This window comes from Oreochromis aureus, linkage group 9, assembly GCF_013358895.1.
Source record: "Oreochromis aureus strain Israel breed Guangdong linkage group 9, ZZ_aureus, whole genome shotgun sequence".
Lineage (NCBI taxonomy): Eukaryota > Metazoa > Chordata > Actinopteri > Cichliformes > Cichlidae > Oreochromis > Oreochromis aureus.
Window position 1 is genome coordinate 14615151 of NC_052950.1, and position 27318 is coordinate 14642468.

Genomic DNA, 27318 nt, shown 5'->3' on the forward strand with positions numbered 1-27318 from the left:
TGTACAGTTATGCAGGTGTCTCACTTCTGTCTCTGTGTCTGTGTTTTTGTTCAGATCGAGCAGGCAGCATCAGCACCTTGGACTCTCTGGACTTTGCCCGTTACTCAGATGACGGTAACCGAGAGACAGACGAACGGGTGGCAGGTAAGATGAACCATACTGTGAGGGCTCAAAACAAGAGGCCCAGCTTACACTGGGGATAAAAGATCAGGAGAGTAGACAATGACTGAATGGGAGCGCCGTAGAATATGGCAAAATGAAATCTAAAAGCTGCTTTAATAACAACAATGACCAATAGTAATGAATAAACTCTGCTTAATAACACTGAAATGTGTTTCTGTCAGTCCTGCTTTATGAGGGATAAATTAGTCACACTTTTTTTTTTTTTAAACTTCTTTTTTTTTTTTTCTTCTTTTTTTTTTTTTTTGTACATGATGTGCGTTTCTCTTTTTTAAGTTCATTGAGGTCTTTGTGCCTCCTCTCACGAACCGTCACACTGCAAAACCAGTCTGTGGTATTTTTGGTACCAAACATGTATCAGCATTATTTAAAAAGCGTACTCTCCCCCGCCCTCCCCCCTCCATTGCTCCTTCGTGAGACACAGTCTGATAGTTTTAGCTAAACACATTAACAGCTCCTCCTGACGCCAATGATGTGTCATCACACCACTGGGTTTAAGAACAGGTGTTCATTTACTGGCATATTGCCTTTTTTCAGGTGTTGTGTGGTGAGTACTTTTATGCTGTGGACTAAAGGAAAAAAATAAATGAGTAAGCCTTTGATATTTATGTAGAACGCAGAAAACAAAATGGGATCAGGCAGGGACTATGCATATTAACCATCCCCTTCTGGTTTTTAATTTTGTAGTTTCACAATCATCAAGATGAAGACATTAATTTTTAGCCACGAGAAGTCTGCTAGATTATAAGGGTTAAAGCTAGTAACAGTTTTCTGCAGCCATCCACACATTTTAAAAGTAAGTGTGTGTGTGTGTCCCAAAACTGTGCCTATGCTGTTAAAGTGGTGGATTATGTTGTGTATTTTTGTTTGTTTGTTTTTTATTTTCTTTTACATTAAATTTGTTTTCCCTTCCACTGTACATGAATATTAAGGGTGAGAAATAGATTGTAGAGCATGATGGGATAGGGGATGGCATATAGATTGTCCTATAAATATAAATGTCATTTAATTTAAATGTGTATATTGCATTCTGATGGTAAAGTCAAAGTCCTGGGTAACGCTACTCAGGAAACGCTTGCTTCTGGTTTGGGGCTTTTATCAGTTGAGAGAAACGATGACATAAAGTAAGGGCCCAGTTAAACCATGCAGCAGAGATGTTGGTTGCACCTCACACCTCCAAATTATGCATCATTTTTAAAAATGACTATTCACACACTGCCCTTTCTACCAAATTGCCATCTTTCCCTTCCTCTCTCTTTACTTTTGAAACATCCCCACTCTCATTCCGCTCAACTTGTTCTTCTTGCTAAGAGCCCTGCCCCCAGCTGTCTGACTCTGGGTTTTCTGGCTTTCTCCGTTGACGTTGATCAAACCCCAGTAAAATACTGGACAAGTCACTCCATCCAGTCTAGCTTTTTGCTTTTATTTATTTATTTTTCCTTCTCTTCCCGTTATTCAGTTCTTGGTTTTCCATTTTGTTGCGTTTGCATCCTGTGCACTTGATCTGCTAGGAAGGTCTGAATGGTAACTCGATTTCCTCTGGCAGAAATTTACTATTTTTTAATGCTCAGAAATTGGCTTTGACCTTATATGGAAATACAGACCGTTTCCTGAAAATGTTTTTCTGCTTTTTGTTGGGGCTTTTTTAAGCTAGCTGTTCACAGTTGCTATAAAGAAGTGTGAAACCTTCAGCAGCCATAAACCTTAAGTGGCACATGTTGGGGAAACAAAAGTCAGATCAAATTGCAGATTTTTCAGTGCACAGCTATGCAACATAGTTTTCCTGCTCCATTGCTTATTACTTTTTGCGTGTGTTTTTAATCTAACATGTCTTAAGACCTTGTGTGTTCTTTAAAGAAGAAATCAGTATGAATCTAGCATTTACCATTTTTACTTATAGATTAAAAATAAACATTTTTATAAATAATACCTTCTGATCCTTCTGATAGTATATAAGATGCCAGAAACAGCTTCTTCGTGTTTCTATGATTGGCTTGATCGTGTTATGTTTTTTGTTTTTTGATTTGTTTTGCAAAGTCAAAGTCAAGAAAGACGAGTCTAAATCCATAACCTAGCAAGGAATGCCAAACTCACCTTTTGTCTTTTAGCTGAAATAGCTTTATGTTGTGGTGTTCATAGTGTGATGGTCTTATCTCTTAAGAACAAAACATTTGAGCATTGGCTGTCCCTTGAGTGGCTTGAATTCAAATGTGTAAATTACTTATTACTTATAAAAACCTGTGTCAGACAGCTCCTAGTTTATCATGGATACATTTTAGTAGCCTGAATGGATTTGCTTGCCTCAGCTACAATTCAGGTAAATTTGGACTTCCATTTGTTAAGTATTAATGAGAGGAAAACAAGGGCAGGAAATTCTATCATCGAGCTGCGTCTCAATGCAGTAAACACACCTGTCCAAGAAACATCTTGCCAGCTTTACCATAGTCCTCTGCTGCATGCGTTCCTTAGACCCATGATTTGCATGCATCCTTTTTTGTTTTGTTTTTATGACTTTTTAATCTTTTTGTGTCGTTGTTTGGTTTTTCATACCCATCTGTTTTATTTGTTTGTTCCCTGTCTTTGGTTGGATGCACTTCCTGTGTGTGTTGTCACTTCCTGTCCAGTGCTGGAGTTTGAGCTACGGAAAGCAAAGGAGACCATTCAGGCTCTGCGCGCCAACTTGACTCAGGCAGCAGGTGTGGCGCACTTTTAACTTCTTCTCCACCTGAACCCTTTTTTGTTACAGCTTTCCCTCTTTTTGTCAGAGAATTCCTCTTGGTGAGTGATGCTCAGCATCCTTTCAAATTCATCTCATATATTCTCAATTTCTCAGAGAGCGAAGTGCCCTCTCAGGAGAGAAAAAACTTCAAGTCAAGCCCTGAAATTCAGGTGGGGGATTTATAAGCTTTCTAATTTTTCCTTTCTGGTGAAATGAGTGAAGAATGAACGAATGTGTCCCTTTAAACCCTTGTGAGAACATTGCCGTGATCGACCTTGTTCTTCTCTGCCTCAGGAGCCTATCCGCCCACTGGAGAAAAGAGCCTTAAACTTCCTTGTGAATGAGTATTTATTGAAAAATGAATACAAACTCTCATCCATCACCTTCTCTGATGAAAATGATGATCAGGTAAAGGATGGCAAATGCCTAACTGGAGTTGGTCTTTTATTTTTAAAATGAGATCTGTCTCCTTTTCAACAAAAAAACCAAAACATCCTAATTCATAAGAAAGTGCTGAAGGTAGTATGAATAATTTAAACTTGTACTTGTACATATATGTGTAATACAAAGGACGAGCCCATGCCTGACACAAATGACAATGACTAAACTGTTTTGTTTTTTTGTTTCTTCCCAGGACTTTGAGTTGTGGGATGATGTTGGCCTCAACATCCCGAAACCCCCCGACCTGTTACAGCTCTACAGAAGCTGTGGCACCCCCCTCCCTTCTCCTCGGGACACAGCTGATGTGTCAGTTGGAGTGGATTTTGTCGATCTTCCTGGAAACTGCATTGCCCAAGATCCACTAAAGAAGCCTGACCTTTCACAACAGGTGTGTGTACGCTGAGTTGAACCTGTTCTATTGCTTTGTATTCCTTCTAGTACCAGAGAGATTCACTGAAAAAAGGCTGTGATACTAAACACAAAGTGATTTTTCTCTTTCAGTTAAATTTGAAGAATTACCACCTCATGTCAGGTTGTGACTTCAGAGCTCCGGCTCTTGAGCTGAATTTTTAATTTGTCTGCATTATGTTTTTTTTCTTCTCTTTAGCAGCAGACAGAAGTCGTGCAAGAGTTGGAGTACCAGATAAGCCTCCTCAATAATGAGAAGCAGATCCTAGCAGAGCAGATAAAGAAACTGCAATGGTGTGTGCTTGAGTGCATGTCTGTGCTCGTATACTATTCTTTTTGAAAAACTCTAAAGTCTTTGATCCTGACAAGGTTTCCAACATTTATAGCTCTTTCACTGCATGTCATTTCAACAAGAACATTTACCCCTTCTACTGCTGAGCAAAGAGTCAGCAGAAGTATTCATTAAAAAAAAATTCTCAGAAGTTTTCTGCACCAAGTCCACATTATTTCCATAACCGTGACCAAAACTGGCCATGGTGTAAAACCAGATTGGAAATTTCTCCCAAGCACCACAGCTGCATGAAATTACAGAGGAAACTTTGGTCTGATGCAAAAGTGGAACTTAATTTTCTTGTCATGTGAAGTCTTTAATTCACACCATCAGGATTTTGACCAATTTTACTGAACAGGTCAAGCACGACTTTGGTGGTAGGGGTAAAACAGTGGATTGTCTCGTTCACTTGCTGCTTGATTAAGTATGTAGTATTTTTTGACTTGTGTTATGTTACCTCTGCCCCACAGTGAGATTCAAACACTGAAGAGGACCGTTTCCTCCCCGCCTCCGACCACTTTGGACCTAGGCTCTCAGAATACACCTAACACTTCTTCCTCTTCTGCTGCTACTGCTTGCTCTGCTGACCCTCTTTCTGTGGTATGTGGTTATTTTGAATATGTAAAGCACAGGCTTATTTAAATGTATACCAGTCACACAGTTTTCTACAGTAAAAAAGAAAAAAAGCCAAAAGAAAAGAAGAAAAACGTTCAGTCTGTGTGACAGTTTGTCACAAGCCCAAATATTTGACCCTATAATACTAACATCATGTAGTCTTATCCTCAGCCTCCCATGGATAATGGCAAGTATCTGGACATCCGAGGGGTTTCAGAGCCTGACAATAACGCAGACAACCTCTCTACTCAGAACACATCACAATTCCACCCACAGACTCACAGCAAGCTGAAGAGTAAGCCACCTGTCCAGTTTGATCAGCCAAACAGGTGAGTGGAAATTCAGGCATGAAAAAACCCTGCAAAACAAAGACCCCACTTTCCTAACATTTCCTGCATCAGGGTATGCAAATATGATACTCAAAAATAACCAAAGAAACATTTTTTTAATTTAGGGATTGTTTTTAACAGCTGTGTGACATATGCAAATCCACTAACTGCCTGAGTCTAAAACCTGTAGCCATCCCTCGAGATGTCCTGTCAGGCCTTTAGTGCAGCCGAATTCAGTTGCTGATTGTTTGTGTATCTTTGTGCTTTCATTTTTATCTTCAGTAACAGCAGCTTTGCAGCATTTGTCTGAATGTGACAAATGCTAGAGTATAGCCCTGTACACTTCACTTCATCGTGTTACTCTTATCAGCAGTCACATCAATAATAGAAACTTGTGAGCTGGTTCAACTGGCAGCCGTATGTGCCCATGCTGCCTCCTCCATGTTAGACAGATGATGTGGTATGCTTCAGACTGTGAGGTCTCAAAACATTTCTCACTATTTTGACACAAGTTAAACTTGGTTTCATTTGTTCAGATATGTGCAGGCTCTTTTAGTCTGGCAAAGTCCAATATAGCTATCTGTTCTTCAGTGTAACCAATGGAGTGTGCCTTCCTGTAAGCCCTGCATTTGCCTTCATAAAAGGTGTGTCTTGATTGTAGACTTTGACAGTGATAGAACTACTTAAGACAGTGTTATTCACTCAGATTGTTAATTTGGCCACTCCCAAAGGTTTTGCCGTTTGCCTGAGAGGTATGTTTGAGTTTTTCAGCCTAAGGATGGCCTCCTTCATTTACATTGACATCTCTTTGGACGTCATTGGAAAGTTCCAGTGACGTTCCAGCTATCAAATTAGACACTCAATAGTTGGAATCAACTCCAGATATCTTAGTTGCTTAAATTTTCGTGGAATAACAAATGAAGAGGCCTCACTGGGCACGAAACTGCTCATCAGACAATTGTCCAATTACCTGGTGCTTTTGAAAATGGGGGCACTAAACTTAAAAGTGGCTGTAAATTCTAAGCAGTTGATGTAATACCTGTTAAACCCTTTGAATAAAAGCTTAAATTCTGCACTTCATTTAAGGTTAGATTTCTTTGTTTATTTATTTAATTTAAAATGTAAAATTCTCTGTGGTGGTTTGAAGGCCAAAAAGAAAAAAAAAATTACAAATTTATAGTTGTAAAAATCATTCGAACCAACTGTCTACTACAGCCACGTTGCCCATTTTGGTGTAGTTACTAAATATAGCCACTAGATGGAGGTAGTTATTCGTCTTTGTCTAAAACCAGGTATTGGGGTTGTGTGGCTGCCCTCTTGAGTAAGAAAGTGTATTGTGCTTTAAACTAGTCATCACTGAAACTGAGCTTTTACTCATTTAAATATTTTTTTTCTTATTTGTGTCCCACCTATGATGTATTATTTTTAATGATATCGTTTGATCTTTGATCATTTTTATCATTTAAATATGTGTTCCCTTAAAATACAAAAACAAAATCTGATTTATGTGGTGTTAAAAGAAAAAAGTGAGTGTTGCGTTACTGTTAGTCAGCCACCTGCTATTCTTAGTACTGTGGTAATGTCGCGTTACATGGGAGAGTGGCAGCACTAACGTCAGTGGCAGGGTAACCTACTCCAGTCCTCAATCATTCAACGGTCAGGACATTCTCCAGAGTACTTGTGGTGTACAGATTAAGTGTTGCAGACTGTAGTGACTGTTTTTGGTCTTTTGTTGTTTGTGGTGTCTCAGGAAGTTATCTCCGGCCTTCCAGCAAGCCTTGTTGTCCTTCTGCAGAATGTGCTCCGACAGCCGCCTAGGAGCAGAGGTCAGGAGCACACATTTCATATACAGATAAAAAAAAAAAGAAAAAAAAAAAGTAAATGTAGAACAACAAAAACAGAATATAATGTCCCTCTTGTTCCCAGGTGTCTCGTATAGCAGACAGCGAGGAGAGTGTGATGCTAATGCTGGGTCGCTGTCTCCCTCACATCGTCCCTAATGTCCTTCTTGCTAAACGAGAGGTAAACCTGCTTGTGCTGATCATCCTGCCCTCTTCTTCTCCTCCCTGTTTCCCCATTCATTGTCACCATCACAGGCTTCTTCTTTTAATAACCAATAGATACACACAGAGCAGCAAGGATGAGAATAGGTTTAAAAAAAAAAAGTAGTTGGTCATTCACAACTACTAAAGTTTCCTCTAAACTGTGTATTTCTAATCTATAGGGGAAACGACTCTAAACAGCCTAATGTGGTTATTGTCAGTATTTTTAATGGTGCTAATTTCACACTTTTGCAAACATATTTTTCCATTGGTGATTCATCCACTTCACCATCTGCTGTTATGTGAAATATTTACTGCTTTAAAGGAACATCATCCATTTTTTTTTCTTTTGTGCCTAAGCTGTACTCACAATATGAATATGAACTGTAGTGTTACACATTGTGCAAAGGCTGTTTTCTTGGCAATAGTGGGATTTGTGTGATTGCTGTTTTTGAGATAATTAAATTAATGTCTCAAACTTGTACTAAAAGCTGCACAAAGTACCTTTGTCCTTGTGTTGCCTTTTTGTCGTTCCCCAAGAGATACGAATATAGAGTTGGAGACATTTTTACCTGCCAGCTCCTGCTGACTTGTGTCTTATCTATTGATTTGTAGGGTCACTTTCTTTTGTCATGGCATTTGTTTTTCAAAAGTCCTCATCATTTTTCCTCTGCATTTTTTCCTCTCATATTTGCTGTCCCTTTGCCTTCACGGTTTTTTTCTTCTCTTTTCGTCTCACTCATTCTCTCACTCTCATGCATGCCTCTCTTCTAGAGAATGGTTGCGCATCTTTGCCAGGTGAGTCTTTCACGCACTCATTTGCATGATTCTGACATGTAGATCAGAAAAGTGTAACTAATGCCAATTCCTTCTGCTGCAAAACCGCTGTCACTAAATACATTTTCACACATGCGCTGCAGCCCTGAACTTTTTCTTACCTGAGAGAAATGCATGAGATAACAAATGTCGAACTCAGTTGGATCGGACAATAGCTTCACTTAAGCACAGCTGAAGTGGAATGATTTCCTGTGAGAACAGACAACAGTGGGAAAATATCCTGGCATAACGCTCTTGAAGATGTGTGAAATCCATGTGTGAAAACAGTATAAGCTCTGATTTTCCATATTTATTATTTTTTGCAAATATAGTCTGCTATCCTGTAACGGTGACACTGAAAAATAGTGTGTACCCAAAAAATAAGTTGCATTTCAGTTTTGGGGCCAAATTTATTAACAGAACATGCCAGAGCAAAACGCACTCCTTGGGGGTTGGGGGGTTGCTATCTATTCGTTAAGAGGTATAACAGCAATTTTGTAACTGTAAGGTGTGGTCGTTGTTTAGCTAATGTGGCTGTGATCATTCTCACTAGGAGTGTTCTTTATTTGAAATGCCAGGGGGAGGTTTTTGTCTGAATGAGTGTGTAATTAACACAGGTGAACGGTTTAGAGATGAGCACAGTGCCATAGGTATGAGCTGTAGCTATTCACTGTGTCCTCGCCCTATATAGAGCACACCTTAACTGATTTGCACCGTTTCACTTTTATTCATGTTTCTAAACAGAGATTTGTTCATGAAAAAACTGCCAAATATATCTAAGAGAACCTGCTTGGCTTTTTCTCAGCAGTGTGCACATCACACAGAGCAATGCAACATTACAAACACTGCTGTAAAAAAGCATTTGCCGCCCTACCGGATTCCTCATTTCTTTGCATATTTGCATCAGTTACATGTTACAGATCATCAAACAAATTTCAATATTAATCAAAGATAACCCAAGTAAATACAAAATGCAGCTTTGTCATTTGTGCGACAAATATGGAAAAGTATAAGAAATTAATAAGGAGGCAAATACTTTTTCACTCCACTTTAATTTGGTTTCTTTTATGGTTTTGTTTGATTTTAAACGTGTCAAGTACCGAGTCTGTTACATATCATATTAAAATGTCTCGCTGTCAAAATTAAATTTATGTGACTAAGGCACATCTGAAGTGTACTAAATTAATGTCTGTCTTTTTGCAAAAGAACAATGCCTTCATTTACACACAGCTGGAGTAACTTCAGTAACATGCAAATCTCTCAACGTCTGATCTTATATAACGTTTAGTGTTCTATAGGTCCTGCAGGACGCATAAATTTTATGTTTATATAGCAGGCTTGATTAAAGAAGCCCTTCTCTGGATAAATAGGGATGAATAATAGTGTTATTTATCCTGAGAATTGCTGCCTGAACCTCTTAGACCCCACAAAGTCTCAATCAGTATGAGTTGAATTCACCTTCAGCTGACTGTCCTCAGTCTGAATTACCATACTGTTTCTGAAGAGGATGTACCTAAATCCCATGTTTATACTGTAATTTCTTTATTTTTATATTTAGCAGAAAGTAGCAGAACGATCACTCGCTTATCTGATCTGCTTTTTTTTTCTTGTTTGTTTGTTTGTTTTAAATTCGATTGGGTTGGTCTCTTATAGAAATGAGCTGCTTACATCTGTTTGTACATTAGTGTGTTGTTAGTAGATCAGCTGCTGTTTCAGCTCCTTACAGCACATTTTTGCAGTCGCAACCTCACACGGATTTGCTCCGTTTAGTAAATCAGGCCCTTAGTCTTAATATGTCGTGCTGTACGATATGTCTCTTCAATTCGCTGTATCTTGACTCACCTTTGATTTATTGAGCCCATCAGGCATGGGCCCCATCAGTCTAATCTCTTTAAGTGTCTAAATGCCAGAGATTTTGAAACCGTTTTGATAAATATCAGTTTAGCAACTGTTTGATAAATGGGGTTATGCTCTATTTTTAAATCTGAAAACTCAGAGAAAAAAGGTTTTAAAATCCCAGATCCTGATGATTAGGTGACCTAACTAAATGCAGCCAGCCTTCTTCCTGCAACTGTTTGGTTACAAGTGCTTTTGTTTCCATGAACTAAGTGTTTTTTTGCTGAGAAGAGTAGGAAAGGAGATTTGAAAAAACAAAAAAACGTTGTATTAACAAGAAATTACTCTTTAAAAGCTGACACCTGCACAGGTGTTCTATAGAATCTCCTTGTGTGCACTTTTTGTCCATGTGTGTCCATGCGTACATAAGTGCAGCGCATGAAATTTTATACAAGGAACTGAAACTTTATCGGAAACCAAATGGATTGACTGAAAGAGGTAAATCTAGTTGGAGTAGTCTTTGGTCGGGCTGCTTTGCATATCACCATGGTTATGAGGTTTTAATCAACCCCGAGGCAGTTATGGAGAACTTAATCTCTTTAAAAAATCAAGATAAACAAACTGAAGGGAGAAAAGGCTGGCAGGGAAAAAAATGTAAGTGCAGCAGCGCATTAAGACTTTGAGATTCTTCTTGAATAGTTGGACTTTGTACTATATCCGTTAGATTCACAGACCATGACAATGTGTGTGTGTGTGTGTGTGTGTGTGTGTGTGTGTGTGTGTGTGTGTGTACACACGTACTCACACTCACACATAAAGCTGCTCATGCTTCCGTATTGCAGGCTTGACCCTTCTAACCACCGCGACCCTGGAGACACACCTTTACTTGTTTGAATGTGAAACCCTCTTAAGAACAAAAGGTGTTTGACTTAAAACGATAGTATGATACACTGAAACACTGCCTGCCACCTGGCTGTATTATCAGATGCTGTAAATCATTAAACCCTATGTTTTTCTTAAATTTAAAGGATTGCATTGCAACACTTTTTTTTTGTTTTGTTTTTGGTTTTTTTGTCAAAAAACTTATTTTGTAGTAATTTGCTACAGTACTATTTTTATATAGACTTTCCAGGCATCATTAAGGCAAAGACAGTAACTAAAAACTGCAATTATAGACTTCCTGTTTTTAGTGGGTAGATTATCTGTTATCTTTAACGGACCTAGACATGACAGAGAAGGTTGATAGTTTTACTGGAACTGTTTCTTTGACAGACAATTTCTGGTAATGTATTATTAAATGCAGGTGTTTGAATTCAAAACAGACCTGTGTCAGTAATTCTGTGTCGAAATATTTCATACCTAAGACATTATGCCTAAACTTTGGCGTGTAATGAAGTCCACTTTTGGCTGATGTAATTTTCAGTAGTTGTGTATCAACCAAAGTGCTGGAACTGTTTAATTTTGGCCTGATGTTGGTGTTTGGTGATTGCTCAGGGAGCTACTAAAATTATTAGACTTCATATTGTGGTGTGCATGTACAGTTGTGGTCAGAAGTTTACATACACTTGTAAAGAATATAATATAATGGCTCTACTGAGTGTCCCGTTATTTCTAAAACTCTGATTTTTCTCTGATAGAGTGATTGGAACAGATACTTCTTTGTCACAAAAAACATTCATGAAGTTTGGTTCTTTTATGACTTTATTATGGGTTAACAGAAAAAAGTGATCACATCTGCTGGGTCAAAAATATACATACAGCAACATGAATTAGCAATTTTGGTGACTTAGAAAGTTGTCAGTGAACTGAGCTTCATAGCATGGCCTCTTAACTTCTTGTGAGTGATTATGAGTGACTACAGCTGGTGACTTCTCTTAGGCCAGTTAAATAAGGCTCACTGGATACAAACGCCCACAAACGCTACAATGGGAAAGTCAAAGGAGCTCAGCATGGATCTGAAAAAGCGAATTATTGACTTGAACAAGTCAGGAAAGTCACTTGGGGCCATTTCAAAGCAGCTGCATGTCCCAAGAGCAACAATGCAAACAATTGTTTGTAAGTATAAAGTGCATGGCACTGTTTCATCACTGCCAAAATCAGGAAGAAAACGCAAGCTATCACCTGCTGCTGAGAGAAAATTGGTCAGGAGGGTAAAGCGTGAACCAAGAATCACCAAAAAGCAGATCTGCCAAGAATTACAAGCTGCTGGAACACAGGTGTCATTGTCCACAGTCAAACGTGTTTTGCATCTCCATGGACTGAGAGGCTGCCGTGCAAGAAGGAAGCCCTTGCTCCAAAAGCGGCACCTTAAGGCTCTACTGAAGTTTGCTGCTGATCACATGGACAAAGATAAGACCTTCTGGAGGAAAGTTCTGAGGTCAGACGAAACAAAAATCGAGCTTTTTGGCCACAATGCCCAGCAATATGTTTGGAGGAGAAAAGGTGAGGCCTTTAACCCCAAGAACACCATGCCTACAATCAAGCATGGTGGTGGGAGTATTATGCTGTGGGGCTGTTTTGCTGCCAATGGAACTGGTGCTTTACAGAAAGTAAATGGGATAATGAAGAAGTCTTGGTCTTGGGCGCAGTTGGGTGTTCCAACAGGACAATGACCCCAAACACACATCAAAAGTGGTAAAGGAATGGCTAAATCAGGCTAGAATAAGGGTTTTAGAATGGCCTTCCCAAAGTCCTGACTTAAACCCCATTGAAAACATGTGGACAATGCTGAAGAAACAAGTCCATGTCAGAAAGCCATCAAATATAACTGAACTGCACCAATTCTGTCAAGAGGAGTGGTCAAAGATTCAACCAGAAGCTTGCCAGAAGCTTGTGGATGGCTACCAAAAGCGCCTAATTGAAGTGAAAATGGCTAAGCGACATGTAACCAAATATTAGCACTGCTGTATGTATATTTTTGACCCAGCAGATGTGATCACTTTTTTCTGTTAACCCATAATAAAGTCATAAAAGAACCAAACTTCATGAATGTTTTTTGTGACAAAGAAGTATCTGTTCCAATCACTCTATCAGAGAAAAATCAGAGTTTTAGAAATAACGGGACACTCAGTAGAGCCATTATATTATATTCTTTACAAGTGTATGTAAACTTCTGACCACAACTGTATACCACTTCAAGGTGCCAAAGAAAAAGTCAGGGCATTTTAAAAGCCATCTATACCAAGTGATCAGATAATCCAGCTTGTAGATGCTGACAACTTTAAAAAATAGTGGAAAGAGTATTAAGATACTTTAAATTGTTCTGATGCCTAAACGTAACCACAAAGCGAGAAAAAACTAAACTAAAAAGTCCAGTCATCTTAAAGTATTGAGACAGCCTTAACATTTAAACCACCTGCATAATATGTGTAGTTTGTGCAGTAAGGGTAACCTGTGGTGTCTGGCACCAACACGTTGGCACTGGGTCTTCGGTTTCTGTGAATTAGGTGGGGCCTTCTTGGATTGGAATTATTTCAACGCGCTGTTCTTCAAACAACTTCTGTGAGGTTTAGAGGCTGGGTCAATGCCTTGATTTGGCCTTGTAGTCCCGGAGGCATTCCTGTGCAGTTTATGCAGTTTGGCACACAACTTTATCCTGCTGCCATCAGGAAATGTCTGGAAAAAGAAGTGCAATGTTGTTCACGTTTTCACGTCACCTGTTAGTGGTTTAAATGAGTGTACATCTTCTAGAAACTATGGATGAGTTGATGTGTAGTGTTGAGAGAGTTATATTCATTACTGTTTGTCTTGTTGGAGATAAGATGCAGTACAGGTATACCAAATAATGCGTGTCAGGGTCACGAAATGATGAAAGGCAGTCTGTCGTTAAGAGCTGCTGAGATGTTCCAGCCTGGATGAAAGTCTAAGTCATCATGTGAGTGGTAAAGCAGACATCTTTCCATAGCCTCATAGTTAAAATAACCGAAAAGACTGAAAGGAATGGTCACGTGGAAGGGAGACATTGCTTTCCTTTATTGAATGCAGGCTCTTCTACATTGGTCCTTAAATGAAAAGGAGTAGTTGCCCTGAATCTGGCCCCTGGTCCCTGGTCCCTGGCGTCATTCTGTCCACTCTACCTGCCCACACTGTTTACACAGGACTGGTCAGTTATGAAGGAGATTTCACATCAGAAACATAGGAGTCCACACTGAAATAGAACAGGGTCAGCGTGGTTTCTGGCTTTTTAGATGTGTGCTGTTTATGAATTCCTCTATTTGCTTTATCAGCCCAGTGCTGTTGACTCTCCAAAATGTCTCCTGTGAAAATGTGTAGCCTTGTAATAGACTGCAGGAGAAGATTATTGAATGTGACTGTTAAAGTTGGCTGAATTTGCTTAATTTGTCATTTTAAGCTGTTTTTTTTTTTTTTTTTTTTTTTCTAATGCTGAAACTGACTTCACCGATATTGGACTAGTCATGTAACCACTTAAAATGACCCTTTTGATACTCAAATGTTATATTTTTGCTTTTCTAAAATATAGCCAGCATGGCAGTGACTTCAGAGGGTTGGTCCAGCATTGAACGAGTGACTCATCACAGCCTATCTTTACCCAAGTTTCTCTGTTAGGTCCTTTTGTCCATCCAGCGTTGGGGTTTAGCTTGTTCTTCCAGTACTTGGCAGGAAAATATCATATCTTCCTGGAAAAAAAACAGACTTTGAAAAAAAATATATTTTTAACTTTGTGTGCACTCTCTAATTTCGGTGTGTGTGGCGGGAATGCAGGGCTGACCACAGTTTGGCCATGGAGGCCCTGTATCAAGGGCAGCTGAGTGCTCTCCCCTCTGGCTGGAAGGCCCATGAACTTTGTCTGAACTCTGAAGTAGGAATCATTTATACTAGGAGAACTAGTGCATTAGGTTTGTGTATATCTGTATATATGCCGCTGTGTGCATGCACTATTAAGCTTCTACAGTATGTGGCCATAATTTTCTGTGACTCAAAGTCCAAAGAAGTGTAGGTATGAAACCAGCAAGGGATTTACGGTAAGCATGTGTGCAGGAGTGTTGAAAAACTGCTGTTGGTTTTCAAGAGTGACCCCCTGTGTATTTTTCTCCTTGTGACTTTCCCATTTTCTGTCTTCATAATAAGCCCCATCTTCCCGGTTGCTGTTCCTGCTACTCCATAGATTTACAGGCCTGCTTGAGTGCTACAAACCATCCTTTCCAATCCTTGTGTGTTGTAACAATAACCACACACTTTTAAAAATTTATTTGCAGAGTAATCTAAACTGATCCTAGCCTTTTCTGTCTTTATGTCTTCTTTAATTCAGGAGTTGATTCCACTCATCTTATGTACTGCCTGCCTTCACCCAGAGCCTAAAGAGAGAGACCAGCTTCTCCACATCCTCTTTAACCTAATCAAGCGACCGGATGATGAGCAGAGGTGCTAACACTTTGTCTCAACAGCCTGTGGTTAAAAAAAATTCTGCCTGCATCCAGTATTTTCTCATATATGTGTTTTTGTCTCCAAAGACAAATGATTTTGACGGGCTGCGTTGCATTTGCGAGGCATGTGGGGCCCACACGTGTCGAGGCTGAGCTACTCCCTCAGTGCTGGGAACAGGTAGAGTACATACCTAGAGGGGTTATTAAATATACTCCTACTGAATTTCACAGCTTTGAGATCATATTACTGATTTATAAATGGTCTTTAATTCTGTTGTCTTTTTAAACATCTGAAGTTTATATGAAATTCATGAATAATGCTAAAGTTGTGTAAATATTTAGATTGAATTAGCATACAGTCTGTTTGCTGAGATTTACTTGGCCCTTTTTGTAGCACTAGTTTGTATTTATAAGCCACATCTGTTTTTGTTTTTTGTTTTTTTATTTCAGTTTAAAGATGGGAAGTATACGTATTAATGATTTGCGTGTTCTCTGTATTTTTGTTTTGCTTTTTGTTGTTTTCCCACTTTTGAGTGTTTTTATGAGAGAAAAAGTTAGAAATGCAAACATGTCAGATCTTTCTGATTATGGAATCTTTTAGCAATACCTCCATAGGCGTCCTTGACTTAAATGGGTTAGCGGTTTGGTCTTCATTGCCACCTGTGTCACCACATGCAACACATGTGTGATAAACAAAATCTGCTCCCATGGCAACGGCCGCTGCCACCAGTTTGGAGTCTGAGAATCTGCGCAGAAAGACAAATAGTGGTTTCCACAGGGTCAGGATGTTGCTGATACTCGAGTTGTTTCCATTCCACGGTGGCTGCACTCCCGTCTGCCTCTCCTTTTCTTTCAATTTCTGTTGCTCTTTTTCTTTAAACACTTCAATTCCTCTAAACTTGTCTTCTCCAGATTAACCACAAATATCCAGAGCGGAGATTGCTTGTGGCAGAGTCCTGTGGAGCCTTAGCACCTTACCTGCCTGTAAGAACACATTATGTATGCAACATATTCAAGTTACAGTTATATGATGAATATGGGCCTAAAGTGCAGACTAAGCTTTAATTTGTGAAGCATTAATGTGTTGCAATAACTGTTGAGAAATTTTTATACTTTATAGACAATCCCCTATTTTCAAGGGCTTAAGTGTAATTGCACACTCCTTATTATTTCTTCATCAATTGAGTGGGCTGTGAGTTAATTCCAGGTGTGGCATTTTCATTTGGAAGGGGTTGCGAGGAAAATAAACTATCAGAAGGGCTCATAATGCAAATGCAACCCACACCCTGGTATAGCTTCCTGCTTCCAATGGCAGTGGTTTTACTAATTAAATCTGAAGAGCACGGGGATTCACGGTCTGCTCAGACTGAGCCAGGTGCAGCAACGTTGATTGGATGGTGCTTTACAGTTAAGAAGAAGAATGATCCAGAGCAAATTTTAAAAGCGACGTGGGAGTTCTTGAAAGCAAAAATGTCGAATCAGTCACCTAATGTCAACCCGATCATAAATCTTTTTCCAATTTCCAAACAAGAACAACTGAAAACAGCTGTTTTAAAGACCTGGCAAAGCATCACAATAGAGGAAACCCATTGTTTAGTGATGTTCATCACTTCCAGACATCAGGCAGTCGTTGCCTGCAAAGGATTCTTCTAAATATAGACTGTAGAAAAAATGAGTGGAATTTCTTGAGAGTTAATAAATATCTTTGCTCACCCACAAGAATGAATTCCGAAATTATCCATTTTAGCCCATACTCATCATGCACTAAATTTAGAATTATAAAATATGACCTGAATGAATTCTCAGTCTGTCTTTTTCTTTTTTTGCTGTCACTGTTTGTCTCTGTAGAAGGAGATTCGCAGCTCCCTGGTGCTGTCCATGTTGCAACAGATGCTTGCTGAGGATAAGGCGGACATGGTCAGGGAGGCTGTGGTCAAGAGTCTGGGTATAATTATGGGTTACATAGATGACCCAGATAAGTATTCCCAGGTGTGTATCTTTGTAGATGAACGTGTATGAGGGTGATTTGTGTTTTAATGATGTCCACAACTGCTGTTCTGTATTGTATGTATTACACCAGGATTTTACAACTGCTTTTGTGGGTGAGACTGAGTGTTGCTCTATTGTTTGTCTGTTTTCATTCCAGGGTTTTGAGCTGATGCTGCTGTCTCTTGGAGACCCATCAGAGCGGGTGGTCAATGCGGTCCACCAGGTCTTCATCCCTGCCTTTGCTGCCTGGACCACAGAGCTGGGCACCCTGCACACTGCACTCATTCCTTCACTACTGGCACGTATAGAGAAACTACTTACAGTAAGTGTCTTTCATTTCAGTCTTGGCACAGTGCATATATAAAATTGCACTGTCTCACTTTCCATAATATGTGCTGCTTCTTTCTCTAGCAAGGAGAACATGGTCTAGATGAACACAAGCTACACGTTTTCCTGTCAGCCCTTCAGTCTCTTATCCCTCCTCTGTTCGCTGTGGTGCTGCAGAATGCACCCTTCACCAGCAGAGTCAAACTCCATGGCGACATACCTGCAATTGAAGGTAGGACGTTTATAAACACACACACAACACACACAGGTCAGTTGTAAAAGAAATGCAGAAATCTAAGCAGAAGTACAGGTTTGTATTTAAGTGTGACTAAAATGCAACTTTCAAACATTTTGCTCATTCACATATATTCTACTGGTGCTAGTGTGGCCTTTAAGCCTTTGATATTTATTCAGTTTCTGCCTTGGTCCTCTATCTTTGGATTTGCAGTGACTCGATTTCCCCGGCCAGCTTCTCCCCTCCAAGATGTGGCAACCATCATCGGCAGCAGGGAGATGCTGAGTGCCCTGCTGCAACTCTATGACCACCAGCTGGAGCATGAAGGAACCACTGGATGGGAGAGCCTGCTATGGGTGGTCAACCAGCTGTAAGAAACACACGCACACACACACACTCAAACCCATGAAGCTTGGTTTTGATCACTTCAGTGACTTAAAATAACTCATCGTAACCTAAACCAAGGCTTACTATAACCTTAAGCTATCATAGTAAAATGCAATGACTAATGTTATGAGGATGTGGTTGCTATCCTCAGAGGGAAGAGGGACCTTACAATGTGAGGTTAAACACATTAAAGACATTCTAGATTTCCTCACAGCACAAGTAACACAAGTGTAGTTGGCACGTGTCTACTAACATACTTAAAAAAAAGAAAAGATGAATGAAGGAATGCCCATTATCATTAACAAAATGGACTCAGACTACTGATTTCTATTTCTTCTCTTTCTTCTTTTTTTTTAAACAGCCTACCGCAGCTCATAGAGATTGTGGGTCGCATAAATGTGACATCATCAACTTGTGTTCATGAATTTTCTCGCTTTTTCTGGAGATTCTGCCGCACCTTTGGCAAGATCTTCACCAACACTAAGGTAACCTGTGATAACTAAGTAAACCATGACAGTTTAGTCTTAATAGGCAGTCTTAAAGTTTCCTCCAGTTTAGCTTATCTCATCCCACTTTGTTTACCTGAACAGGCACACTTGTTTTTAGAATACTGAATGGTGTTTAGAGCTGAGGCCACTAAAAAAACTATTCTGTCATGCCATATATACACTGCAACTACGATAAAGGTGTCAGTTTACTGTGTATATGTTCATTCTTAGTTTGATATTTAAAGATATCTTTAAAGTCCATATGGGATGTTAAAAATGTGTGTGTACAGTAAATGCCAAGGATATTTATAAATATGCTGACATTTTATCATTCTGACTTTTGCAGGTTAAACCACAGTTCCAGGAGATTCTCCGACTGTCTGAAGAGAACGTTGGTAAGGGCAGCTTTAGCCTAGACACAGATGTGCAAGCGTAAGGTTTTCTCAGCTCTCTCAAGAAACTGTTGATAGGTGGAGTTCAGACGCTGACACTGTTGATGTAAACAAGCTATTTGGAGTCTGTTATGGGTGTTTCCGTCTCCTTTTTTATAAATTCCAAACATGTTTATATAATTATAAAGAGGTGCTTGGTCTTATGTGGCTGCCAAGTGTTTTAGTTTTGGTATTGTGGCCGCTGATGAAATGTGTTTTGTATTGAGACCCAGGCTGTGTTGAGGTCATCGGGACCTTTTCTGACATTTTTATAAAACCACAACAGTATAACATGCATGGTGAGGCCACACTGTCACACATATACTCATGTTAACAAATGCGAAGCCAGTAAGTTGGGTTGAAAATAACCTCGTCATGTCATATTTGTTTGTGTCTCGGCTCATTTCTAATCTTCTTGATTAACTGAATTTATTGCATTCATTGTTATGATCGGCTTTTGTTCTCCTGTCAGATGCTTCAGCAGGGAATGGTATTCTCACCAAAGCCACAGTTCCTATTTATGCCACCGGAGTGCTGACATGTTATAACCAGGTAAATTAACAGCTGCTCAGAAACTAACAATCGTGATCAGACTTTTTGATACTTTACCTAAATCTTGAAGAAATCTATAATCTAAATGATGGAATAAATGATATACTACCATTTTATTAAAAAATAGCTAAGTCTTTATCTTGGTTGGTTTGAGTTTTCTAGGGAGACTATTTTTGGATTAATTAGACAATTTGTGACAGAATCACTGCATTTTACAAATCTGGTCTATGCAATCTAAATATACATGTATTTGCAAGTTGGAACTGGATCCGGCAGCCACAATTTGCAAATACATGTATTTGCAAGTTCAAATACATGTATAAAATCCACTCCGAATGCATGAAGTTAGTTGTCTGTGAGAGTGCAGTGTTTTGCATCAACTTTTAACACAATCTCGATGTTCAGAGCGGCCAGACTAAAAAGAGAATAAAATTCACCGCACTCTTAAAATTATATACAGTGAAAAGTGTTACAGTGAAATACATGAAACTGTCATAAATATGCTGTCATCTCTCAAAAGGAGGAGGATCGCAAGCTGTTGGTGGGTTTCCTAGAGGATGTTATGACAACCCTGTCTCTGTCCCATGCACCTCTCGACAGCCTGAAGGCCTCCTTTGTGGAGCTGGGGTAAGCTGAAACACACATGCACATAAATATTTAATCTTTGTGTGTGTGTGTGTGTGTTTGAATGCACACCAATTTATAAGAATATGGCAGGTTCTTTTATACAGTTACTTGTTTGTTGTTTTAACTTGACAGTTTGAAAGTTAATGATTACTTAATCGGTTTGTTTTGTGTTTTGTCAGTGCCAACCCAGTGTACCATGAACTGCTGCTAACTGTTCTGTGGTATGGGGTGGTCCACACGTCTGCTCTTGTCCGGTGTACGGCAGCACGGATGTTTGAGGTACAAACACACAAGCACAAAAGGTTTTTAAAAAAAAAATTGTACCACAGTTGAAACATTGCACTAAAACGTATTTTAGTAAAATATAGACTAATGAAGCTGCACAATTATGGATAAAATCCTAATAATTTGTAATGCATTGTAGTCATTTTTATTATGTAGTTATTGTTGTTGTATTGTGTTAAAGAATCTAAGTTGGTAGATAATGATTATCAATACATGTATAGTTTCACTGAGCTAAAAATGGTCAGTTGTGCAGTTATAAACAATATAGACTCGATTTTCACGTTTACATATTTGCTATACATGTGCTAGCTTTGCTTGCTGTTGCTGCTGTTAAACATGCCTTTGTTATTAAGCTATTCTGCCCTTTAAATGTGAGTAAAGACTGTAGCATTTAGCTTATCAGTGCTCTGGTTCCAACCTTATGACTAGACCCTCAGACCTTTGACTGCACACTCATCCCAGTAGTGACAACATAAATATCTGCTACATGTCAGAAAAAGCCTGAGGTCAGTACCCTGAAAGTACGGCATAGTTGAAGGACCTGAAGGCCTGTTTCCTTTCAGTGTTGTTGGAAAATATAATTTAATCAGAAATGGTTTTTTGTGAATGTTTTTTTTTTTTTAATGTTTTCAGAATTTCAGATCTTGTGGAAACATAATACTGCTATTATTTTGTAAAGGGAGACAATACCTTCTCTGTTTTCTTCAGCCGATTGGATCCATATTAAACCAGCCTCCCAAGGCAAAAGTCCTGGCCAAAGCCATAAGAGACATGAGATCTCGTTTGTCCACACTTTAGGTCAAATACTGGGATGAGAATCTAGGCATAGCATTGGAACCTGGCCTTTTTTGATCTGAACTGGGGGAGGAGGAGTGGTAGGCCGTATTCATACCCCCCTGTTTTGTGAAGTACTCGTTCTTTCCCAGAACACCTCACTGTCACCATTTCATAGTATGTAGCTGTCCACCATTACCAAAACTGTGGATCAAAAAGTGGCCCTTTACCACAGATGCCAGATCAAATTACTCTCAGCTATTTTATAATCTGGCGTGTGTGGAAAGAGCCCACTGTTTTATGCTCACTGTATTGTAACAATACTTGTGCAATTTTAGCTATGTTGGCTTTGCCATGTGTGCATACCTGAGATTGCATGTGTGTGCGTGCGTGTGTGAACGAGTGTGTGTGTACACACTTGCTTGAAACATACAGTGCCGTTCCGTGCCTCGCAGCTATTGTTCTTGTCATTGTATATCACTTTCTTCCTATCTTTTTGTGTTTGTTTTCTTTTCCTTTCCTTTCCTTCTTTATTTTGCTTTTTTCCCTTTTTTTTTTTTTTCTCTATTTATTGCCGGTGTTGCTCGCTCTTGTCCCAAATGCCCCGCCCACCTCTGTGACATCACGGCTGGCTCTGTCCAATCCGATCAGCTGCTGGTGAAGGGGGTGAATGAGACGCTGGTAGCTCAGAGAGTGGTGCCGGCTCTCATCACACTGTCCTCCGACCCTGAAATGTAAGTGGAACAACAACAACAACAACAGTAAACTGCGCCGCGTCTCTCTCCCCCTTCTCTTTGCTGCCTGAGAACTATCACATTTGGACCAGTCTTTACCTGCCAGGAGCCAATTCAGCAGAAAATGAGACAATATGAACACTGAAATAAAGTATTTGTCCAATACATTTTCATTTCATTCTTCAATGCACTGATGTGCATTAGTTTGGAGCAGCTCCTGTTTAGGTTTAGGCTGTGCCATGGGGTAATTCTTCAGCATAACCAATGTGAACCCTTTTATGCATGTACACGTCATCAGTCTGCATCACTAACTCACGCCAGCTCTCATTGCCTCATCAGTCTACAACTAATAAGTCCTTTGCCAGAAATGTGGTTGCATATTTCCCATGTGTCAACAGCACAATCCCTGCATGCCTGCGTGTAACCGGCCCCCCCTCCTCCTTTTCCTCTCTATCCCACTCTGTGAGAGCAGGGCCCCTTCTGATTGACTCCAAATAGTGGTTGGCAATCCTTTTTTTCTTTCTTTCTCTTCCATTTTATCTATTCTACCTTTACCTCTTTCTTTCACCTCGCTTTCTTCTTTATACATTTCCCTCCTTCCTGCTGTCTCTGTCCCCTCCCATGGCACCCCTCCCTCTCTCTCATCCTGCTGTGTGGTGGGTTTGCAGTTGATTCTCCGAGGCATGAGTGAAGCATTAGTAGATCGCCGGGCGGCTCCAGCCCTTATAACTCTGTGCAGTGGGCCTGAATTGTGAGTCAATCAACACAGAAAAATCTCTCTGTAAACACTGTCCTTTTGTGGGCTGCATCCCTGCAGTGGTGTGTGTTTATATAAAAAAAGAAGAAGAAGAAATGTCTTGAATCTGTCTTGCTGAGGTGGCATCGATATGATGCCAGAAGTCTAAGTCTTATTTCGCTAACACAGCAGTTTTTCTAACCACCACAAAATTCAGTGAACGAGGAAGTAAGAGCCTGAATTCACTGGCCTCTTTTTCTTACCCCCCGTATTCAATAACCACTGATCTCAACCCAGTGACTCACACTGACTTACAACATTTGTGGTTGGATAAATAGTTAAGTCTCCACTCCCCAGTCCAACAGGAAAATGTTTATGCATATTCATTCTGGTGATCTTTAGATTAATTAGCAAACAAATTTGCCTTCAGCCCTGTGTCACGCTATAAGCTGGTAAACACATAGCACGCTATAAACAACAGCCAGTCTTCTGAGCCATGTCGTGACAATAATTCAAAGGGGTTTTTTGGCATGGATCTATCAAACTCGACACTAATGAAATTTGTGGCATCACTGCTGGAATGCAGCCCCATTCATCTCATCGTTCTCTGTAATGAAATACATTTTTGGGTGCACATGCTTGACTCCAAATTGTGCTGTAAATACAAATTTATTTAACCCTTAATGTATCTTTTTTCTTTGTAGCCTTAAAAAATTGGCTTCGCATATTTTGCCGTATACACAATTAGGAGTTTATAAATTAACAATTAATGTTAAGAGAAATTATGAGAAACGTTCTTTTTTTTCCCTCCAATGATCTCTCAGATGACCTCTGGCTTTTCTAGTCCTACTGACTGTGAAATGATTATTTAACATCACTCTAACGCCCCCCTCCCCATTAACCTTGCTTACTTCCATTCATCACAGTCATTAAGTCAAGTGATTAATGTCAGATATTCTTATTATTGTTTTGTATTTTTACAGCAGATTTAAGAATTTTAGATCTTTTCATTTGTAGTTGGATTTTTCTTCGAGAAAGATATAACTATATATGACTGTACTGTATTTATCTTTAATTATAGTCCACTGATTTTTAAATATAGATGTGTGTCAAATAATATTCGCAAAAAATTAGCATTTTGGTACTCTGTCAAGTCAGATGATTACCCAGATCTTGGCTAAATTGATCATTACTGGTCAGATGATCACCATTTCAGATGCTCAGTCCAAAAACAAACTCTCTATATAGCAGCTCTGTCACTCAAGTACTCAGAGCACTGATGGGTCATGCACTTGACACTTTACGTGACACATGTAAATTTCACTGTTTATGGACATGTAATAACTTGAGCATAATGTAGAGCCTGATCTGGCACTACAGTAACCATCTTAGTCATCATTGTGGTTTACTAGTGTGTCATTACACTATAATCACTATATTTATGCAAAACCTAGAACATGTGTTAGCCACAGTAGTCCTAATTCTTTGACTCGTTGTGGGTTTTAGTATAAATGCTTGCTTGACACTGGATGTGGCACTGTAATAAAAAAAATGTACACAAATGAAAAATTTTAACTCAATTCTGGAATCTGTTAGTCGCACTGTTTGAAAACCCCTTATGTGCCTTTCATCTTATGACATACCCTGAACACTTCTCACTTCTTTTAATGTGGTTAACCCAATAATCTGGTGTTTCCCACATTATGAAATGAATCCGAAAACCTTTTTCCAGATAATGTTTGACTCATTCTTATTCTGTTATAATGGCACGCTAATAGAGAATTAGAATGCCTGAAATACTGATTAACTGGCTATCTGTGGTCAAAGCATTTTCTTGCATTCTTGCTGTTTGTAGCTCAGTGAGGATCTCTACTATTCCTGCCTTTGGTACCATAATGGAGACTGTCACTCAAAAAGAGGTGGGGAACTGTCAAAATACACAATGATGAAATTAATTGAAAGCATTTTTAAAATCATCATCATTCTAAAATGTATAAAAATACTTTTGCTTGCGTGTGTTTAGCTGCTGGAGCGTGTAAAGATGCAGCTGGCTTCATTCCTGGAAGACCCTCAGTACCAAGATCAGCACTCTTTGCACATGGAGATCATCAGGACATTTGGACGGGTTGGGCCCAACGCAGAACCACGCTTCAGAGACGAGTGTATGAAAATGACACTAATGCATTAAAAAGCTCAATACTAACTGTTTAAAAGGGGACTTTATGCTCAAATTTCCAGCTCAATGTGTTTATTCTTGGACTCGAATCGAGGAGCTTTGCAGGATTCACAGCTTAAGAAAATTCCTGTTTACCTTAAACTGGGCTTGAGTGCAGACTCTCAGCTCATGCTCTGTAACAAGGCGTTTTAAGTTTCTTTCCCTTAAAGGCCACACTTCCTTTAAGCCAACTTTTTTCTGGTTGGCTTCCCCTCACAATCAAAATATTTGAACAACTGGATTGGACTTTGTTGTCTGGGATTACCATATAGTGGGTATCCGCTCCTACTGTCATTATTGAGAGCTACGCGTAGGAAAAAGCATCTGAAACTGACCATTTTGTTCATTTTGCTGTCTCACCTATGCCAAACCTTGGCCATGTTTGATATGAGCATGCTGACCAAAAAATAAGGACACTTCATTTTTTAAATATGCTTTTTAATCTCCTCATTGTGTTGTTTAATCCTGCTTTTTCTGTGCTCTAACCATAACCTTTGCTATTCTTCTAGTTGTGCTGCCACACCTTCACAAGCTTGCTCTAGCTAACAACAGCCAGAGCGTTGAAAACAAGAGGATTGACATTGCCACTCAGCTGTTTGAGGCCTACAGCGCCCTCTCCTGCTGCTGTATCCTTTTAAAGGTCATGGTTCACAGTCCATGTAAGCTGGTTAGAAATGGATTTCCATTCTTAAATGAAAAAGCAATTTAACTGTCACTCTTCGTGATAAGACCTAATAGCTTAAAACTAACTTACTCAAAGAGAAAATATGAGTCCACTCGTCCTTTTAATACTTCTGTAGTTCTGTGTTTCCAAATGATTTACCAGAAGTCTGTGTCAAGTTTGGCTAGGGTTCAGGGTTAGATGTTGTAACTGTAAGTTAGTAAGAAGACCCTAAGCGTTACCGGTTAGTTCCTAGCTATACTTGTGAGATGTGCTGGTATGTATCAGTGTGGTCTCGGTGCCTCTGTGTATGGTTCACTGTGTGTATTGGCAGGATTTAACTATCATTTGGCAGAAGGAGAAAGGAAAAATAAGCTGCCTCCATTTTGGGGCCCGATGTAATTACAGGGTTGGTTAAGCAGAGGAAAGGATGAGAGAGGGAGAAAGTGCGTGAGAGGAGGGAAAGGACTGAACATCAGCTCCAATCCTTAGGAACAGTTCCCAGAACAGAACTCACGTTTATATCATCTCTGCCGTTTCTGTCATCCCTCTTTTCTCTGATTCTTTTTCCTCTATTTCTCTTTTACTCTTTTTCCCCCTTCTCTTTTTCATCTTTACTGACAACCCAACCCCACCCAGGTCCAACACACACACACACACACACACACACACACACACACACACACACACACACAGATAGACGGCAGCTGTTGAGGTTCATTCCTGTGGATTTTTGTCAGGCTGTGATTTTATAGTGCAGTAGTGTCCAGGAGGTATAGCCCTGACCTCAGAGCCTCTACCTCCCACTGCACTTCTTTCTCCTGTAATCAGTGCGACAAGCTCTGAAAGTGTACATTTCCATCCCTAAAAATAAAGACGTGCTCACCGCTGGTCCCATATAGTTCCACTGGGTTTGATGGGTGGCAGAACACGTGCAGTCCAGGATGAAGGAACGTGGAGTAAAGTTTGTGTGAACCTATTTTCATTCTCAGATGGGTGGAGTGTGCCCTGTAGCTATAAAGTAATGAAGTGACTTTCTCATGAATTTTTAATTGTAATTACTATTTATTTCATCAGCAGCAAAATATTTTAAATTGTCCTGAAGTAAACCCCTCCCATCTGGTGATTCCTGGAAACACTGTTATTGCTCAGTAGTATTACTAACTGTCTGACCTTGGAATCACCAGTTCTTTAGTTTACATGTCTATACAAGTAGCAACAAAAACAAGATAGTCTGGAAGGATGAATATTGGGATATAATAACATGGGAGGATTTTAACAATTTCTAAGTGCATTTTGCAATTTTGTCAAAATAAAACAAAAAGCAGAAACCTTTCAACTTTGTTTACTGTAATAAGTTTAAAAGTTCAAATTGCATGTATTGTCTTAAGAAATAGATTGCATTTATTGTCTTTTTTTTTCTTTCTTTTCTGTTTTACTGTGTTTGATCTAATTTAGTAGTTGTGATTTGTGGAGAACCAAGTAGTTTTTAAAGGACTTTAAACTGAACACTTGCATTTGAGTTTCTGATAGCTGCATTACTTCAGTTAAGCCCTTAACTTTCAATCCAGTCATTTCCGAGGAGGTGATGGTCAACCATTTCCTGCCTGGCCTCAGGTGTCTGCGTGCTGACATGGAGCAACTCTCTCCAGAGCATGAGGTCAGGAGAAAACACAAAGACATGCCTGCACATTCATATCAGCCTGACCGATATATTGGGCAATATTAGTTGTTTGTGATATACAGATATTGGCATTCATAACAACCAATAAATTA

General features: G+C 39.5%; 1 protein-coding gene across 7 annotated transcripts in view; it reads left to right on the forward strand.

Annotated features, from left to right (window-relative positions):
* relch (RAB11 binding and LisH domain, coiled-coil and HEAT repeat containing) overlaps positions 1–27318 on the forward strand; it is a 38331-nt gene that overhangs the window by 4960 nt on the left and 6053 nt on the right. The window contains exons 2-29 of one of the 7 annotated variants that reach the window (XM_031749994.2): positions 55–144; positions 2805–2876; positions 3014–3069; positions 3194–3307; positions 3534–3728; positions 3948–4042; positions 4550–4679; positions 4854–5023; positions 6774–6849; positions 6950–7045; positions 7840–7863; positions 14987–15099; positions 15189–15279; positions 16014–16085; positions 16950–17090; positions 17248–17412; positions 17502–17649; positions 17866–18022; positions 18401–18524; positions 18874–18922; positions 19431–19510; positions 20031–20137; positions 20317–20416; positions 21848–21930; positions 24522–24585; positions 24690–24828; positions 25391–25507; positions 27114–27202. In XM_031749994.2, the coding sequence (XP_031605854.2) occupies positions 55–144; positions 2805–2876; positions 3014–3069; positions 3194–3307; positions 3534–3728; positions 3948–4042; positions 4550–4679; positions 4854–5023; positions 6774–6849; positions 6950–7045; positions 7840–7863; positions 14987–15099; positions 15189–15279; positions 16014–16085; positions 16950–17090; positions 17248–17412; positions 17502–17649; positions 17866–18022; positions 18401–18524; positions 18874–18922; positions 19431–19510; positions 20031–20137; positions 20317–20416; positions 21848–21930; positions 24522–24585; positions 24690–24828; positions 25391–25507; positions 27114–27202 (2957 nt within the window). Of the gene's footprint in view, positions 1–54; positions 145–2804; positions 2877–3013; positions 3070–3193; positions 3308–3533; positions 3729–3947; positions 4043–4549; positions 4680–4853; positions 5024–6773; positions 6850–6949; positions 7046–7839; positions 7864–14986; positions 15100–15188; positions 15280–16013; positions 16086–16949; positions 17091–17247; positions 17413–17501; positions 17650–17865; positions 18023–18400; positions 18525–18873; positions 18923–19430; positions 19511–20030; positions 20138–20316; positions 20417–21847; positions 21931–22598; positions 22682–24521; positions 24586–24689; positions 24829–25390; positions 25508–27113; positions 27203–27318 lie in introns of those variants that run through there. The other 6 variants (XM_039617036.1, XM_039617038.1, XM_039617037.1 and 3 more) reach the window with 6 other exon arrangements.